Source organism: Harpia harpyja (genome assembly GCF_026419915.1).
Source record: "Harpia harpyja isolate bHarHar1 chromosome 27 unlocalized genomic scaffold, bHarHar1 primary haplotype SUPER_27_unloc_3, whole genome shotgun sequence".
NCBI lineage: Eukaryota > Metazoa > Chordata > Aves > Accipitriformes > Accipitridae > Harpia > Harpia harpyja.
This window is the reverse complement of record NW_026293181.1, coordinates 12,370-30,129: the sequence shown is the minus strand read 5'-3', so window position 1 is coordinate 30,129 and position 17,760 is coordinate 12,370. Positions and strand designations below refer to the sequence as shown.

At 67.8% G+C, this 17,760-nt stretch overlaps 1 protein-coding gene across 1 annotated transcript in view; it reads left to right on the top strand.

Moving 5' to 3' along the window:
- Window positions 1–6: 6 nt before the first annotated feature.
- Window positions 7–17,760, top strand: part of LOC128138047 (neurexin-2-like) — a gene marked incomplete at its 3' end in the record, with an annotated part of 29,726 nt that continues 11,972 nt past the window's right edge. The window contains 7 exon segments of the mRNA XM_052779331.1: window positions 7–337; window positions 340–481; window positions 4,843–4,863; window positions 9,943–9,972; window positions 10,470–10,535; window positions 12,174–12,475; window positions 16,579–16,602. Coding sequence (XP_052635291.1) covers window positions 95–337; window positions 340–481; window positions 4,843–4,863; window positions 9,943–9,972; window positions 10,470–10,535; window positions 12,174–12,475; window positions 16,579–16,602 — 828 coding nt within the window.

Genomic DNA, 17,760 nt, shown 5'->3' with positions numbered 1-17,760 from the left:
GGCCGAGGGCCGCCTTCGCCTCCGCTTCGCCATCGCCTGCGCCGAACCCGCCACGGTGCAGCCGCCGGCGGCGGTGAGCGACGGCCGCTGGCACATGGTGCTCCTCACCCGCAACGCCCGCGAAACCGCCCTGGCCGTGGACGGGGGAGGCGCGGGGCGGGCCGCCGTCCGCTCCAAGCGGGCCGAGATGGCGGTGGCCAGCGACCTCTTCGTCGGCGGCATCCCGCCCGACGTCCGCCTCTCGGCGCTGACGCTCAGCACCGTCAAGTACGAGGCGCCCTTCCGGGGCTGGTTGGCCAACCTGAAGGTCGGGGGACGTGCCGGCGGCGCTGCTGGGCGCCCAGGGGGGTGCGGGGCGAGGGCGAGGAACGCTGCGCCCGCCACCCGCCCTGCGCCCACGGCGGCCGCTGCACCCTGCGCCGCGGAGAGCCCCGCTGCGACTGCGCCGGCACCGGCTACCGCGGGCCCTTCTGCGCCGAAGGTGAGGGCGCGGGGGGGGGGCGGGGGGCCTCCTCGCGTCTTCGCGCTCTCGCGTTTCTCCGCGCCCTCGCGTCCTCCCGGCGCCGGCCGTCTTCGCGGCGTCGCGCCCTCGTGTTTCTCCGCGGCTTTGTGGCTTCCTGGTGTCGCGCGTCCTCGTGTCGTCGTGTTCTCGGGTCGCTCCGCGTCTTCGCGGTGGCGCGTGCCTTCGCGGCTGCGCGCATTGCGCTTCTCCGTGCCTTCGCGTCTTCGTGGCGCTGGATGTCTTCGTGGCGTCGCACGGCTCCATGTTTCTCCATGTCTTTGCGTCTTCGTGGCGCTGGATGTCTTCGTGGCGTTGCACGGCTCCATGTTTCTCCATGTCTTTGTGACCTCGTGGTGTTGCATGTCTCGATGGCGTTCCACGTCCTCGTGTCCGTGTGTTCTTGTGTTCCTCCATCTCTCAGTGTCCTCTCGGCGCTGGACGTCTTCATGGCATTGCGTCCTCGTGTCGCTCCACGTCTTCGCATCTTCGTGGTGTTGCGTGTCGTCATGGTGCATGCTTGTGCTTCTCCACGTCCTTGTGTCTTCATGGCGTCGCACATCCTCACGTCTCTGCATTCTCGTGTTGCTCCGTGTCTTCATGTCTTCCTGGCGTTGTGTCTCCTTGTGTCTTGGTGTTCTTGCATTTCTCCGCATCCTCTCCTCGTGCCCTCCTGGCGTTGCACGTCTTCACAGCGTTGCACGTCCTTGAGTCTCTCCATGACTTTGTGTCCTCCTGGTGCTGCACGTCTTCATGTTTCTCCACGTCTTTGTGTCTTCGTGGCGTCGCACGTCCTCGTGTCTCTGCATTCTCGTGTCGCTCCGTGTCTTTGCGTCTTCCTGGCGTTGTGCGTCCTTGTGTCTTGGCGTTCTTGCGTTTCTCCACGTCCTCGTGTCCTCTTGGCGTTGCGCGTCTTCACGGCGTTGCGTGTCCTCGTGCCTCTCCATGTCCTTGTGCCCTCGCAGCCTCGCACGCCCCCACCCCTCTCCAGCCCTCTGTGCCCTCGCACAACCCCTGTCTTTGCACATGCTCGTGCCCTTGCACGTCCTCGTGCGGTGCAGCACGGGGGGCAGCGGTGGGTGGCACGGGTGGGTCAGGGTCCCCCCGGGGTGCCCCTGGTGGGGGCGGCCAGATGGGGGTTTGGGGGACCCCCGGCCCCACACCGGGGTCATCACGCACCAGTGTTTACCTGTGCGATTGCACGCCCCAGTGCCCTCGCACGCCCTTGTGCAATCGTGCGTCCTGGTGCCCTTGCACACCCCTGTGCCCCTGCCCACTCCCACGCCCTTGCACACCCTCGTGCAGTTGCACGTCCTGGTGCCCTTGCACGCCCCTGTGCCCCTGCCCACTCCCACGCCCTTGCACACCCTCGTGCAGTTGCACGTCCTGGTGCCCTCGCACGCCCCTGTGCCCCTGCCCACTCCCATGCCCTTGCACACCCTCGTGCAGTCGCACATCCCGGTGCCCTCACACACCTTCGTGCAGTCGCACATCCTGGTGCCCTCGCACGCCCCTGTGCCCCTGCCCGCTCTCACACCCTCACACACCCTCGTGCAGTCGCACGTCCTGGTGCCCTCGCGCTCCCCTGTGCCCCTGCCCACCCCCGTGCTCTCGCACGCCCCTCGTGCAATCACATGTCCTGGTGCCCTCGCACGCCCTGCATGCCCCTGCCCACCCCCACGCCCTCGCACGCCCTTGTGCAATTGCACGTCCCGGTGCCCTCATGTGCCCTCCTGCAATCACACGTCCCAGTGCCCTTGCACACCCTTGTGCAATCGCATGTCCCAGTGCCCTTGCACACCCCTGTGCCCCTGCCCGCTCCCACGCCCTTGCACACCCTCATGCAATCTGTGTGCCCTGGTGCCCTCATGCGCCCCTGTGCCCCTGCCCGCTCCCACACCCTCCCACACCCTTGTGCAATCGCACGTCCCAGTGCCCTCGCGCACCCTCGTGCAATCACACGTCCCTGTGCCCCTGCCCACTCCTGTGCCCTCGTGCAGTCGCACGTCCCGGTGCCCTCGCGCACCCCCGTGCAATCTGTGCGCCCTGGTGCCCTCACACACCCTTGTGCAATTGCACGTCCCGGTGCCCTCGTGCACCCTCGTGCAATCACACGCCCCCGGTGCCCTCACACACCCTCGTGCAATCGCACGTTCCCGGTGCCCTCGCACGCCCCTGTGCCCCTGCCCGCTCCCACGCCCTCGCACACCCTCGTGCAATCGCACGTCCTGGTGCCCTTGTGCACCCTCGTGCCCCTGCCTGCTCCCACGCCCTCGTGCACCCTCGTGCAATCGCACGCCCCGGTGCCCTCGCGCACACCCCTGTGCCCCTGCCCACACCCCCACGCCCTCGTGCAATCACACGTCCCAGTGCCCTCGTGCACCCTCGTGCAGTCGCACGCCCCGGTGCCCTCGTGCACCCTCGTGCAATCACACGCCCCGGTGCCCTCACACACCCTCGTGCAATCGCACGTTCCGGTGCCCTCGCACGCCCCTGTGCCCCTGCCCGCTCCCACGCCCTCGCACGCCCTCGTGCAGTCGCACGCCCCGGTGCCCTCGCGCACCCCCGTGCAACCTGCGCGCCCCGGTGCCCTCGCGCCGGGCACGAGGCCGGGGGGTTCCCCCGCCGTGCGAGGCCGCCCCCCTCGCGCGCGTCCCCGCCGGGAGGGGCCACGGCGGCGTTGCCGCGGCGACGGCTCCGCCGGTTGCCGGGGCCGGGTGACCGGTTGCCGGGTGACCGGTTGCCGGGCGACCGGTTGCCGGGCGACGGCCGGGCCGCCTGTCTCCCTGGCGACGGTTGCCGGCGCGCGGCGCCGCGGGGGGGGGCTGGGGCGGGGGCGGGGGGGGGGGGGGCGTTCCGCCCGCCGCGTCCTTGAGGGGGGACGGCGGCGGCGGGGGGGGGGGGCTGTGGGGTGCGGGGTCCCCGTGGGGTGCAGGCAGGGTGCTGTGGAGTCCCCGTGGGGTGCGGGGTCCCCGTGGGGTGCTGTGGGGTGCACCATGGGGTGCGGGGTCCCCGTGGGGTGTGCTATAGGGTGCACAGTCCCCGTGGGGTGCAGGCAGGGGGGTGCGGGGTCCCCGTGGGGTGCAGCATGGGGTGCAGGGTCTCCGTGGGGTGCAGGCAGAGTGCTGCGGGGTCCCCGTGGGGTGCAGGGTCCCCGTGGGGTGTAGGCAGGGTGCTGCGGGGTGCGGGGTCCCCGTGGGGTGTGCTATAGGGTGCACAGTCCCCGTGGGGTGCAGGCAGGGGGGTGCGGGGTCCCCGTGGGGTGCAGCATGGGGTGCAGGGTCTCCGTGGGGTGCAGGCAGGGTGCTGTGGAGTCCCCGTGGGGTGCGGGGGTCCCCGTGGGGTGTGCTGTAGGGTGCACGGTCCCCGTGGGGTGCAGGCAGGGTGCTGCGGGGTGCGGGGTCCCCGTGGGGTGCACCATGGGGTGCAGGGTCTCCGTGGGGTGTGCTGTAGGGGTACACAGTCCCTGTGAGGTGCAGGCAGGGTGCTGTAGGGTGCACCGTGGGGTGCAGGGTCCCCGTGGGGTGTAGGCAGGGTGCTGTGGGGTGCGGGGGTCCCTATGGCATGCTGCGGGGCGCACCATGGGGGTGCAGGGTCCCTATGGCATGCTGTGGGGTGCAGCATGGGGTGCAGGGTCTCCGTGGGGTGCAGGCAGAGTGCTGCGGGGTCCCCGTGGGGTGCAGGCAGGGTGCTGTGGGGTGCGAGGTCCCTATGGCATGCTGCGGGGCGCACCATGGGGGTGCAGGGTCGCTATGGCATGCTGTGGGGTGCACCGTGGGGTGCAGGGTCCCCGTGGGGTGTGCTATAGGGTGCACAGTCCCCGTGGGGTGCAGGCAGGGTGCTGTGGGGGGCAAGGTCCCTGTGGGTTGCTGTGGGGTGCAGAGCCGCTGCGGGGTGTGCTGTGGGGTGCACAGTCCCCACGGGGTGCAGGCAGGGCGCTGCGGGGCGCACCGTGGGGCGCACGGTCTCTGTGGGCTGCTCGGGGGGTGCCGTGTGGGATGTGGGAGGTCCCCGTGGGCGTGCATGGGGTGTGCAAAACCCCCTGGGGTGTGCAATGGGGCGTGCAAACCCCACCTGCACGCGTTTGCAGGGCGTGCGAATTGCACCAGGGCGTGCAAACCCCACCCTAGGGGGCGCGCACCGCACACCCCTGTGCGGCACGCCGGGGTGCGAGTGCCCCCCCCCCCCCCCCGCCTCCCAAGGTCATCCCAAGGTCACGGGGACCCCCGGGGTTGGGGTGGCGTCACCAGGGCTGCACACGAGGGCACGGGGGGCACAAGGGTCCCGCTCACTAACGCCTCTCCCCTTTCCCCCCTCTGCTCGCCCGTCCCCGGGACCCCCAGAGGAAGAACCCGCGGTGGAAGGTGAGTCTGGGCGTGCAAGGCCGGGGGGGGGGTGTGCGTGTGCAAGGCGGGGGGGGGGGGGGTGTGCAAAGCCCAGTGTCACGCCCGGAGCTGGAGGGTTTTGCACAGGGCGGGGGGGGGGGGGGTCGTGGTTGTGCGCGGCTCAGCCGTCGTGCAAGGGGGGTGGGTGTGCAAAGATCGGGGTGTGCAAAGCTCAGGATTTGCGCTCGTGCGCGGAGCAGAGGCGCGTGCAAAGCTCGAGGGCTCGCGCGAAGCTCGGCGCGTGCTCGTGCACAGCGCGGGGTTCACGCGCGGCCCGGGGGGGGGGGGGGCCTCGTGCAAGGGGCGGTGCTCGTGCAAGGCTCGGGCGTGCAAGGGGCGGTGCTCGTGCAAAGCACGGCGCTCGTGCGAGGGGCGGAGCGCACGGGCCCCCGCACGCGCCTGCGGCCGCGTCACCCGCTGCTCCCGGCCACGCCCCCTCCGGGCGCTCGGCATGACGTCACCACCGGGCAGCCCAATAGGACGGTGGCATGCAAATGAAGGGAGGGCGGCCGACCCAATGAAGCGGTGGGGGGGGGGCGCTGAAGAGCGGGCGGGGGCGGGGCTATGCAAACGAAGGGGCGCCGGCAGCCAATGGAGGGGCAGGTACCAGGCTGCCAGGGATTGGGTGAGCTCTGCCCCGCCCCCGCGAGGGGCGGGGCTGGCACGAGGAACGTGCATGGGACGAGGGCGTGCAAGGAGCAGGGCTGGCACTAGAGACGTGCAAGGAGCAGGGCCGGTGCATCGCACGAGGGGCGTGCAAGGAGCAGGGCTGGCGTGAGGGGTGTGCAAGGAGCAGGGCCGGTGCGGCGCACAAGGGGCGTGCAAGGAGCAGGGCCAGTGCGGCACATGAAGGGCGTGCAAGGAGCAGGGCCGGTGCGGCGCACGAAGGACGTGCAAGGAGCAGGGCTGGCGCAATGGGTGTGCAAGGAGCAGGGCCGGTGCGGCGCACGAAGGACGTGCAAGGAGCAGGCCCGGTGCATCGCACAAGGGGCGTGCAAGGAGCAGGGCCGGTGCGGCACATGAAGGGCGTGCAAGGAGCAGGGCCGGTGTGGCGCACGAATGACGTGCAAGGAGCAGGGCCGGTGCATCGCACAAGGGGCGTGCAAGGAGCAGGGCCGGTGCGGCACATGAAGGGCGTGCAAGGAGCAGGGCCGGTGCAGCGCACAAGGGGTGTGCAAGGAGCAGGGCTGGCGCGATGGGTGTGCAAGGGGCAGGGTCAGTGCATCGCACGAGGGGCGTGCAAGGAGCAGGGCCGGTGCGGCGCACGAGGGGCGTGCAAGGGGCAGGACCGGTGCGGCGCACGAGGGGGCGTGCAAGGAGCAGGGTCAGTGCATCGCACGAGGGGCGTGCAAGGAGCAGGACCGGTGCGGTGCACGAGGGGCGTGCAAGGAGCAGGGCCGGTGCATCCCACGAGGGGCGTGCAAGGAGCAGGGTCAGTGCATCGCACGAGGGGCGTGCAAGGGGCAGGACCGGTGCGGCGCACGAGGGGCGTGCAAGGAGCAGGGCCGGTGCGGCACACGAGGGGCGTGCAAGGGGCAGGACCGGTGCGGCGCACGAGGGGCGTGCAAGGGGCAGGGTCAGTGCATCGCACGAGGGGCGTGCAAGGAGCAGGGCCGGTGCAGCGCACGAGGGGCGTGCAAGGGGCAGGACCGGTGCGGCGCACGAGGGGCGTGCAAGGGGCAGGGTCAGTGCATCGCACGAGGGGCGTGCAAGGAGCAGGGCCGGTGCGGCGCACGAGGGGCGTGCAAGGGGCAGGACTGGTGCGGCGCACGAGGGGCGTGCAAGGGGCAGGGTCGGTGCATCGCACGAGGGGCGTGCAAGGAGCAGGGCCGGTGCGGCACACGAGGGGCGTGCAAGGGGCAGGACCGGTGCGGCGCACGAGGGGCGTGCAAGGAGCAGGGCCGGTGCATCCCACGAGGGGCGTGCAAGGAGCAGGGTCAGTGCATCGCACGAGGGGCGTGCAAGGGGCAGGGCCGGTGCGGCGCAAGAGGGGCGTGCAAGGAGCAGGGCCGGTGCGGCGCACGAGGGGCGTGCAAGGGGCAGGACCGGTGCGGCGCACGAGGGGCGTGCAAGGGGCAGGGTCAGTGCATCGCACGAGGGGCGTGCAAGGGGCAGGACCGGTGCGGCGCACGAGGGGCGTGCAAGGGGCAGGGTCGGTGCATCGCACGAGGGGCGTGCAAGGAGCAGGGCCGGTGCGGCGCACGAGGGGCGTGCAAGGGGCAGGGCCGGTGCGGCGCACGAGGGGCGTGCAAGGAGCAGGGCCGGTGCGGCGCACGAGGGGCGTGCAAGGGGCAGGACCGGTGCGGCGCACGAGGGGCGTGCAAGGGGCAGGGTCGGTGCATCGCACGAGGGGCGTGCAAGGAGCAGGGCCGGTGCGGCGCACGAGGGGCGTGCAAGGGGCAGGACCGGTGCGGCGCACGAGGGGCGTGCAAGGGGCAGGGTCAGTGCATCGCACGAGGGGCGTGCAAGGAGCAGGGCCGGTGCGGCGCACGAGGGGCGTGCAAGGGGCAGGACCGGTGCGGCGCACGAGGGGCGTGCAAGGGGCAGGGTCAGTGCATCGCACGAGGGGCGTGCAAGGAGCAGGGCCGGTGCGGCGCACGAGGGGCGTGCAAGGGGCAGGACCGGTGCGGCGCACGAGGGGCGTGCAAGGGGCAGGGTCAGTGCATCGCACGAGGGGCGTGCAAGGGGCAGGACCGGTGCGGCGCACGAGGGGCGTGCAAGGGGCAGGGTCAGTGCATCGCACGAGGGGCGTGCAAGGAGCAGGGCCGGTGCAGCGCACGAGGGGCGTGCAAGGGGCAGGACCGGTGCGGCGCACGAGGGGCGTGCAAGGGGCAGGGTCAGTGCATCGCACGAGGGGCGTGCAAGGAGCAGGGCCGGTGCGGCGCACGAGGGGCGTGCAAGGGGCAGGACCGGTGCGGCGCACGAGGGGCGTGCAAGGAGCAGGGTCAGTGCATCGCACGAGGGGCGTGCAAGGAGCAGGACCGGTGCGGTGCACGAGGGGCGTGCAAGGAGCAGGGCCGGTGCATCCCACGAGGGGCGTGCAAGGAGCAGGGTCAGTGCATCGCACGAGGGGCGTGCAAGGGGCAGGACCGGTGCGGTGCACGAGGGGCGTGCAACGAGCAGGGCCGGTGCGGCACACGAGGGGCGTGCAAGGGGCAGGGTCAGTGCATCGCACGAGGGGCGTGCAAGGAGCAGGGCCGGTGCGGCGCACGAGGGGCGTGCAAGGAGCAGGACCGGTGCGGCGCACGAGGGGCGTGCAAGGAGCAGGGCCGGTGCGGCGCACGAGGGGCGTGCAAGGGGCAGGGTCAGTGCATCGCACGAGGGGCGTGCAAGGGGCAGGACCGGTGCGGCGCACGAGGGGCGTGCAAGGGGCAGGGTCAGTGCATCGCACGAGGGGCGTGCAAGGAGCAGGGCCGGTGCAGCGCACGAGGGGCGTGCAAGGGGCAGGACCGGTGCGGCGCACGAGGGGCGTGCAAGGGGCAGGGTCAGTGCATCGCACGAGGGGCGTGCAAGGAGCAGGGCCGGTGCGGCGCACGAGGGGCGTGCAAGGGGCAGGACCGGTGCGGCGCACGAGGGGCGTGCAAGGAGCAGGGTCAGTGCATCGCACGAGGGGCGTGCAAGGAGCAGGACCGGTGCGGTGCACGAGGGGCGTGCAAGGAGCAGGGCCGGTGCATCCCACGAGGGGCGTGCAAGGAGCAGGGTCAGTGCATCGCACGAGGGGCGTGCAAGGGGCAGGACCGGTGCGGTGCACGAGGGGCGTGCAACGAGCAGGGCCGGTGCGGCACACGAGGGGCGTGCAAGGGGCAGGGTCAGTGCATCGCACGAGGGGCGTGCAAGGAGCAGGGCCGGTGCGGCGCACGAGGGGCGTGCAAGGAGCAGGACCGGTGCGGCGCACGAGGGGCATGCAAGGGGCAGGACCGGTGCGGCGCACGAGGGGCGTGCAAGGGGCAGGGTCAGTGCATCGCACGAGGGGCGTGCAAGGAGCAGGGCCGGTGCGGCGCACGAGGGGCGTGCAAGGGGCAGGGCCGGTGCGGCGCACGAGGGGCGTGCGGCGCACGCGGCTGCGCGAGGGCCGTGCCGCGCACGAGGGCCGTGCCCCGCGGCGGGGCGTGCAAGGGGCACGAGGCCCTCGTTAGCCCCCCGCCGCTGACGCTCCCCGCGACCCCCGCGGGCGCCCGGGTCCCGGGGGGGGGGTGGGGTCCCCGCGCGAGGGGGCGCCCCCCCCGTGTCTCCATCCCCTCCCCCCCCGGCTTTTCCCCCCGACCACGAAAAGGGGAAAAACCCGCGGGAAGGCGGCGGGTGGGGGAGGGGCGGCGCTGCCGGCGCGGCCCCCTCCCCCGCCCCGCCTGTCCCCGCCCCCCGTGTCCCCCCCCGCCCCCCCCGGCATCGCCCGATGCCGTCACAAGTTAAAGCGCTTTAAGTTGTGACGGGGCCCGCGGTGACGCCTCTTCTCTCCCCTCCCCCCGCTGCTTTTGGGGTTCTTTTGGGTCCTTTGGCGACTGCTTTTATTCTTTTGGATTTTTTTTCCCTTTGAAAATTGTGTTTTCTTTTATTGTCGCTTTTCCTCTCTTCGCCCTGCTGCCTTTTTGTTCTGACTTTCACTTTCTCCATCTGCCGATCGCTTTCCCTTCCGTGGACTCTTCTCGCTTTTTTGCTGATTTCCTTTCTTTGGCTCTTTTTACTTTTTTCTTCCTGTGATTCTTTTGGCTTGTTTCCCCTCGGCCGCTTTCAACCGTTTTGTACTTTTTTACCCTTCTGGCTCTTTTGTGCCTTTTCCGCTTTCTCTGGTGACTTCACCTCTTTCCCCTTTCTCCTTTCTTTAATGCTTTTTTACTTTCTTTTATCACTTTTCCTGGTTTTTTAATCGCTCTGGCTTTTTCCCATGACTTTCACTTTCTCCTATTATTTTTGCCTTTTAATTCCGCGCCGCCCTCCCCCGTTTTCCAAATCACTTTCGCTCTCTCTGACCGCTTTCGCTTTCTTTTCCTCCATCACTTTCCCTTTCTTCCACCACTTTCGCTTTCCGTTGTTGTTTTGCTTTGGCTCCGCCCCCCCAAGGTCCCGCCCACCTGCGAGTCACCGGCCAAGGTAATGACGCGCCCCTCCCCCCGCGTGCCGCCGTCGGGCCCCTCCCCCCCCCACCGTCATCATCGTCATCACCGTCAGCATCGTCCCCCCATCACCGAGATCACGCTCGTCGTCATCGTCATCGTCATCGTCACGCCCCACCCCCCATCCCCTCCCCCACATCGTGTCTGTGGCTCGTGCGACACGGGGGGGGAGGGGCGGCCACCTCGCACGGGGACGGGGGGAGGGGAGGGGGCAGGGGAGGGGGAGGGGCAGCTCCTTGCACGAGGACCAGGTGAGCGTGCAAGCGCGCCCCCTTGCACGTGGAGGGCCTCCTTGCACGGGCGCCCGCGGGAGCGTGCGAGTGCCCCCCTCGCACGAGGACCGAGGCCGCCCTCGCACGGAGCCCCCGGGCGGCGCGCGGGCGCGTCCCTTCGCACGCGCCCGTGCGAGGGCGGGCGCGCCCACGCCTGCGCGCGCCCGCGCGTGCGTCCCCCTAACGCCGCCCCCTCCCCCAGGGCCCGCCGAGGTCGCCGAGGGGGGGCCCGGCCGCGGCGCCGGCGAGATCCAGCAGGCAGCGAAAGGTCAGTGCCGGCGCGACCCCCCCCGCGCGCCCGGGTCCCCCCCCCGGGACCCCCGCCCCCACCCAAGGAGCCCAGGCGTCCGGCCCCGGGCCGCCGTCGCGCCCTCGAGCGTGAACGTCGCACGCGCGCGTGCAGGCAGGGCGCACGCGGAGGCGGCCGCCCTCGGCGGGCGCGGCCCTCGCGCGCCCTGAGCGTGCAAAGGCGCCGCGCACCGCGCACGCGGAGGCGCAAATACAGGCGAGCGGCCGCAGCCTTGCGCTACATGCCCAGCCCTCGCACGCCCAGGCTGCGCGCACCCGGCCGTATCCCCCTGCGGTGCAACGTCCTGGTGCGAGGTCCCGGCATGAGACCCTGGTGCAAGACGCCGTTGCAAGGTCCCCGTGCAAGGGACCCCAGTGCAAAGCTCCTGATGCAAGATCCCATTGCAAAGTCCCTGGTGCGAGGTCGTGGTGCAGGATCCCCATTGCAAAGTCCCCGTTGCAAGGTCCCCATGACAAGGTCCCCACGCGAGGCCCTGTTGTAAGACTCTGTTGCAAGATCCCCGTTGCAAAATCCTCGCGCAAGGTCCCCGTGCCAGCAAAGTCCTAGTTGCAGTGTCCTAGTTGCAAGACCCTGTTGCAAGGTCCCCGTTGCAAGGTCCCCGTTGCAAGGTCCCCATGTGAGGTCCCATTGCAAAGTCCCTGTTGCAAAGTCCCCATGACAAGGTCCTCAAGCAAGACTCTGTTGCAAGATCCCTGTTGCAAAATCCTCATGCAGGGTCCCCCTGCAAGGTCCCTGATGCAATGTCCTTGGTGCAAGGTCCCTGTGCAAGTTCCTCGTTGCAAGGTCCTTGTTGCAAAGTCCCCACAACAAGGTCCCCATGTGAGGTCCCATTGCAAAGTCCTCACTGCAATGTCCCCATTGCAAGATCCCCGTTGCAAAATCCTCACGCAAGGTCCCCGTGCCAGGTCCCTTGCTGCAAAGTCCTTGTTGCAAGGTGCCCGTTGCAAAGTCCCCATTGCAGGACCCCGTTGCAAAGTCCCTGTCACAAAGTCCCCACGACAAGGTCCCCACGCGAGGCTCTGTTGCAAGGTCCCCATTGGAAAGTCCCCGTGCCAGGTCCCGTGTTGCAAAGTCCTTGTTGCAAGTCCCCGTTGCAAGGTCCCCATTGCAAGACCCCGTTGCAAAGTCCGTGTTGCAAAGTCCCCATGACAAGGTCCCCAAGCAAGATCCCATTGCAAGATCCCTGTTGCAAAATCCCCATGCAAAGTCCCCGTTGCAAAGTCCTTGTTGCAAGGTCCCCGTTGCAAGACCCCGTTGCAAAGTCCCTGTCGCAAAGTCCCCATGACAAGGTCTCCACGCGAGGCCCTGTTGCAAGACTCTGTTGCAAGGTCCCCATTGCAAAGTCCCCGTTGCAAGGTCCCCGTGACAGGTCCCTTGTTGCAAAGTCCTTGTTGCAAGTCCCCGTTGCAAGTCCCCGTTGCAAGACCCCATTGCAAACTCCCTGTTGCAAAATCCCCACGCAAGGTCCCCGCTGCAAAGTCCCCGTCGCAAGTCCCCGTCGCAAGGTCCCCAGGCGAGGCGCCCATGCGAGGTCCCCGTCGCGATGCCCGTGGCGGCCGGCTGCGGGCCGCCCTCGCTGACGCGCGCTCCCCGCAGGCCGGGAGGAATACGTGGCCACCTTCAAAGGCAACGAGTTCTTCTGCTACGACCTGTCCCACAACCCCATCCAGAGCAGCACGGACGAGCTGACGCTCTCCTTCCGCACGCTGCAGCGCAACGGGCTGCTGCTGCACACCGGCAAGTCGGCCGACTACGTCAACCTCTCGCTGAAGAGCGGCGCCGTCTGGCTCGTCATCAACCTGGGCTCCGGCGCCTTCGAGGCGCTGGTGGAGCCCGTCAACGGCAAGTTCAACGACAACGACTGGCACGACATCCGCGTCACCCGCAACCTGCGACAGGTAGGGACGGGGGGGCCGCCGCGGCGGGGGGGGCTCGCCCCGGCCGGGAGCACTGGGCGCCTTGGTCCGGTGCCCAGCTGGGAGCACTGGGAGCGCTGGGCGCCTTGGTCAGCGACCCAACTGGGAGCACTGGGCGCCTTGGTCAGCTACCCAACTGGGAGCACTGGGCGCCTGGGTCAGCTACCCAACTGGGAGCACTGGGCGCCTTGGTCAGCTACCCAACTGGGAGCACTGGGCGCCTTGGTCAGCGACCCAACTGGGAGCACTGGGCGCCTTGGTCAGCTACCCAACTGGGAGCACTGGGCACCTTGTTCAGCTACCCAAATGGGAGCACTGGGCACCTTGTTCAGCGACCCAACTGGGAGTGCTGGGCGCCCTGGTCGGCTACCCAACTGGGAGCACTGGGAGCGCTGGGCGCCTTGGTTGGCTACCCAACTGGGAGCGCTGGGAGCGCTGAGCACCTTGGTCGGCTACCCAACTGGGAGCACTGGGAGCACTGAGCACCTTGGTCAGCTACCCAAATGGGAGCACTGGGCGCCTTGGTCAGCGACCCAACTGGGAGCACTGGGCGCCTTGGTCAGCTACCCAACTGGGAGCACTGGGCGCCTTGGTCAGCGACCCAACTGGGAGCACTGGGCACCTTGGTCAGCTACCCAACTGGGAGCACTGGGCGCCTTGGTCAGCTACCCACATGGGAGCACTGGGCACCTTGTTCAGCGACCCAACTGGGAGTGCTGGGCGCCCTGGTCGGCTACCCAACTGGGAGCACTGGGAGCGCTGGGCGCCTTGGTTGGCTACCCAACTGGGAGCGCTGGGAGCGCTGAGCACCTTGGTCGGCTACCCAACTGGGAGCACTGGGAGTGCTGGGCGCCTTGGTCCGGTGCCCAGCTGGGAGCACTGGGAGTGCTGAGCACCTTGGTTGGCTACCCAACTGGGAGCACTGGGAGCACTGAGCACCTTGGTCAGCTACCCAACTGGGAGCACTGGGCGCCTTGGTCAGCGACCCAACTGGGAGCACTGGGCGCCTTGGTCAGCTACCCAACTGGGAGCACTGGGAGCGCTGAGCACCTTGGTCAGCTGCCCAACTGGGAGCACTGGGAGCGCTGGGCGCCTTGGTCCAGTACCCAGCTGGGAGCACTGGGAGCACTGGTCGCCTTGGTCGGCTACCCAACTGGAAGCACTGGGAGCAGTGGGGCGCCTTGGTCAGCGACCCAACTGGGAGCACTGGGTGCCTTGGTCAGCTACCCAACTGGGAGCACTGGGCACCTTGGTCAGCTACCCAACTGGGAGCACTGGGCGCCTTGGTCAGCTACCCAACTGGGAGCACTGGGCGCCTTGGTCAGCTACCCAAATGGGAGCACTGGGCACCTTGTTCAGCGACCCAACTGGGAGTGCTGGGCGCCCTGGTCGGCTACCCAACTGGGAGCGCTGGGAGCGCTGAGCACCTTGGTCGGCTACCCAACTGGGAGCACTGGGAGCGCTGGGCGCCTTGGTCCAGTACCCAGCTGGGAGCACTGGGAGCACTGCTCGCCTTGGTCGGCTACCCAACTGGAAGCACTGGGAGCAGTGGGGCACCTTGGTCAGCGACCCAGCTGGGAGCACTGGGCGCCTTGGTCAGCTACCCAACTGGGAGCACTGGGAGCACTGAGCACCTTGGTCAGCTGCCCAACTGGGAGCACTGGGCGCCTTGGTCGGCTACCCAACTGGGAGCGCTGGACGCCTTTGTCTGGTGCCCAGCTGGGAGCACTGGGAGCGCTGAGCACCTTGGTCGGCTATCCAACTGGGAGCACTAGGAGCACTAGGCGCCTTGGACAACTACCCAACTGGGAGCACTGGGAGCACTGGGCACCTTGGTCAGCTACCCAACTGGGAGCACTAGGAGCACTAGGCACCTTGGACAACTACCCAACTGGGAGCACTGGGAGCACTGGGCACCTTGGTCAGCTACCCAACTGGGAGCACTGGGTGCCTTGGTCAGCTCCCCAACTGGGAGCGCTGGGAGCACCAGGCGCCTTGGTCAGCTACCCAACTGGGAGCACTGGTTGCCCTGGTCAGCTACCCAGCTGGGAGCACTGAGCACCTTGGTCAGCTACCCAACTGGGAGCACTGGGCGCCTTGGTCAGACAACCAACTGGGCCACTGGTTGCATTAGTCAGCTACCCAACTGGGAGCACTGGCAGCACCAGGCACCTTGGTCAGCTACCCAACTGGGAGTGCTGGGAGCCTTGGTCAGATACTCAACTGGGAGCACTGGGCACCTTGGTCCAGTACTCAACTGGGACCACTGGGAGCAGTGCGTGCCTTGGTCAGATACCCAACTGGGAGCAGTGGGTGCCTTGGTCAGCTACCCAACTGGGAGCACTGGGAGCAGTGGGCACCTTGATCAGATACCCAACTGGGATCAGTGGGCACCTTGGTGTGCTACCCAACTGGGAGCACTGGGCGCCTTGGTCAGCTACCCAGCTGGGAGCACTGGGAACACTGGGCGCCTTGGTCAGCTACCCAACTGGGAGAAGTGGGTGCCTTGGTCAGCTAACCAACTGGGAGCGCTGGGCGCCTTGGTCTGGTGCCCAGCTGGGAGCACTGGGAGCGCTGGGTGCCTTGGTCCAGTACCCAGCTGGGAACACTGGGCGCCTTGGTCAGCTACCCAACTGGGAGCACTGGGCACCTTGGTCAGCTACCCAACTGGGAGCACTGGGAGCACTGGACGCCTTGGTCAGCTACCCAACTGGGAGAAGTGGGTGCCTTGGTCAGCTACCCAACTGGGAGTGCTGCGAGCACTGGTTGTCTTGGTCAGCTACCCAACTGGGAGTACTGGGCGCCTTGGTCCAGTACCCAAATGGGAGCACTGGGTGCCTTGGTGCAGTACCTAACTGGGAGCACTGGGAGCACTGGGTGCTTTGCTCAGCTACCCCACTGAGAGCACTGGGAACAGTGGCTGCCTTGGTCAGCTACCCAACTGGGAGCACTGGGCACCTTTGTCAGACACCCAACTGGGAGCACTGAGCGCCTTGGTCCAGTACCCAACTGGGAGCACTGGGCACCTTGGTCAGCTACCCAACTGGGAGCAGTGGGAGCACTGGGTGTCTTGGTTAACCACCCAACTGGGAGCAGTGGGCACCTTGGTCAGCTACTCAAGCGGGAGCACTGGGAGCGCTGGGCGCTTTGGTCCAGTACCCAACTAGGAGCACTGGGCACCTTCGTCAGCTACCGAACTGGGAGCAGTGGGCGTGTTGGTCAACTACCCAACTGGGAGCACTGGGAGCAATGGGTGCCTTGGTCAGCTTCCCAACTGGGAGCACTGGGAGCAGTGGGCGCCTTGGTCAGCTACCCAACTGGAAGCACTGGGAGCGCTGAGCAGCTTGGTCAGCTACCCAACTGGGATCACTGGGCGTGCTGGTCAACTACCCAACTGGGAGCACTGGGATCATTGGGCACCTTGGTCAGCTACCCAACTGGGAGCACTGGGAACCTTGGTGCAGTACCCAACTGGGAGTACTTGATGCCAGGGTTTGCTCCCCAACTGGGAGCACTGGGTGCCTTGGTCAGCTACCCAGCTGGGAGCACTGGACTCCGGGGTGTGCTCTCTTACTGGGAGCACTGGGTGCTGAGGTCTGCTCCCCAACTGGGAGCACTGGTCCCTTTGTCCCCCTCGAACTGGGCTCCCCAGACCCTGGGTCCCCCCGCTGCCTCACGGGGTGACGGGTGGGGGGCGATGGGTGCGGCGGGGGAGGGGGTGTCCGTGCCCCCCACCCCCTCTAACGACTCTCTGCTTCTCTCCCCCAAAGGTGGGCACAGCCCCCCCCGCGCAACCACCCCCCTCGTGCAACGACCCCCCCCTCGTGCAACGACCCCCTCCACCCCCTCGTGCAACGCCCCTCCCCCTCTGTGTGTGCGCGTGCGACTAACACGCTTACCGCCGCCGGGGCCCCCCCCCCACTAACCTCCCTGCCCCCCAACTAATCCTGGGGGGGCCCCCCCCGAAAAAACCTTCAAAAAACCCCCTTAAAATGCCCCAAAAACGCCTCGCCCGGCGGAAAATGTCATTTTTTGTTGTGTTTTGTCCTTTTTTTTGCTCTTCCCCCCCCCCCGGCGCCCCCCAGCACGCAGGGATCGGACACGCTATGGTAAACAAACTGCATTACCTGGTAGTTATCACTCTAATTGTTACTCCTTGGCTTCGCCGTGGGCCCCCCCCCCAGAACCCACCTTTCGGGGCGAATTCTTGGGATTTTGGGCAATTTTATCCCACCCACCGTGTGCGGCCGAGCCTCGGCTCCCTGATGCCAAAACCAGCTGGTTTCCCCCCCAAAATCCTGCCCGGGGGGGGGCTGTTTTTCCCCAGAGGGTTGATGTGGGGTCCCAAGCCCCACTTTTGGGGGTGATTTCTTAGAATTTGGGGCAATTTTATACTACCCCCCCCTTATGCAGCTAGGTCTTGGCTCCCCAATGCCAAAACCAGCCAGTTTCCCCCCAAAAAGCCCGTTCAGGGAGGGATGTTTTTTCTCGGGGGGGTGATGGGGGTCCCAAGCCCCACCTTTTAGGGTGAGTTCTTGGGGTTTTGGGCAATTTGATAAACCCCGCTGTGTGCAGCCGAGCCTCAGCTCCCTGATGTGAAAAACAGCCGGTTTTCCCCCGAAATCCTGGCCAGGGAGGGCTGTTTTACTCAACAGGGGATGATGTGGGGAACCAACCCCCATTTTGGGGCAATTTCTTTGGATTTTTGTCCATTTGATGCCCCACCCCCCTTTGCAGGCAGCCAGGCCTCGGCTCCCTGATCCCAAAACCAACCGGTTTCACCCCAAACCCCATCTGGGATTGGCGGGGGCTGCTTTTCCATTGACAGGGTTGACGTGAGGTCCCAAACCCCACATTTTTGGGCATTTTTTTGGCATTTTGGGCCTTTTGATGCCCCCTCCCCTTTGCAGGCAGCCAGGCCTCGGCTCCCCGATCCCAAAACCAGCCGGTTTCACCCCAAACCCCAGACTCGGGGGGTGTGTGTCATGGGGGGGCGGGTGACTTTTTTTTTTGGGGTGCCCCCTCCCCGAATCGAGGACGGAAACGGCGTTTTCAGGACAAGCCCGTGGGCAGCTGCCGCCCCCCCCCCCCCCAGCGCAGGCAGCGGGGCCACCCCCACCCCCCCTGCCCCCCCCTCCGCCCCCGCAGGGATCGGGCCCCGCTGCCTGCGCCGGAGCCCTCGCACAGCTTTGCACGCCTTCGCACGGCCCCGCATGGCTCACTAACACTGTGTCCCCCCCAGCCTTCCTCCTCCTCCTCCTCCTCCC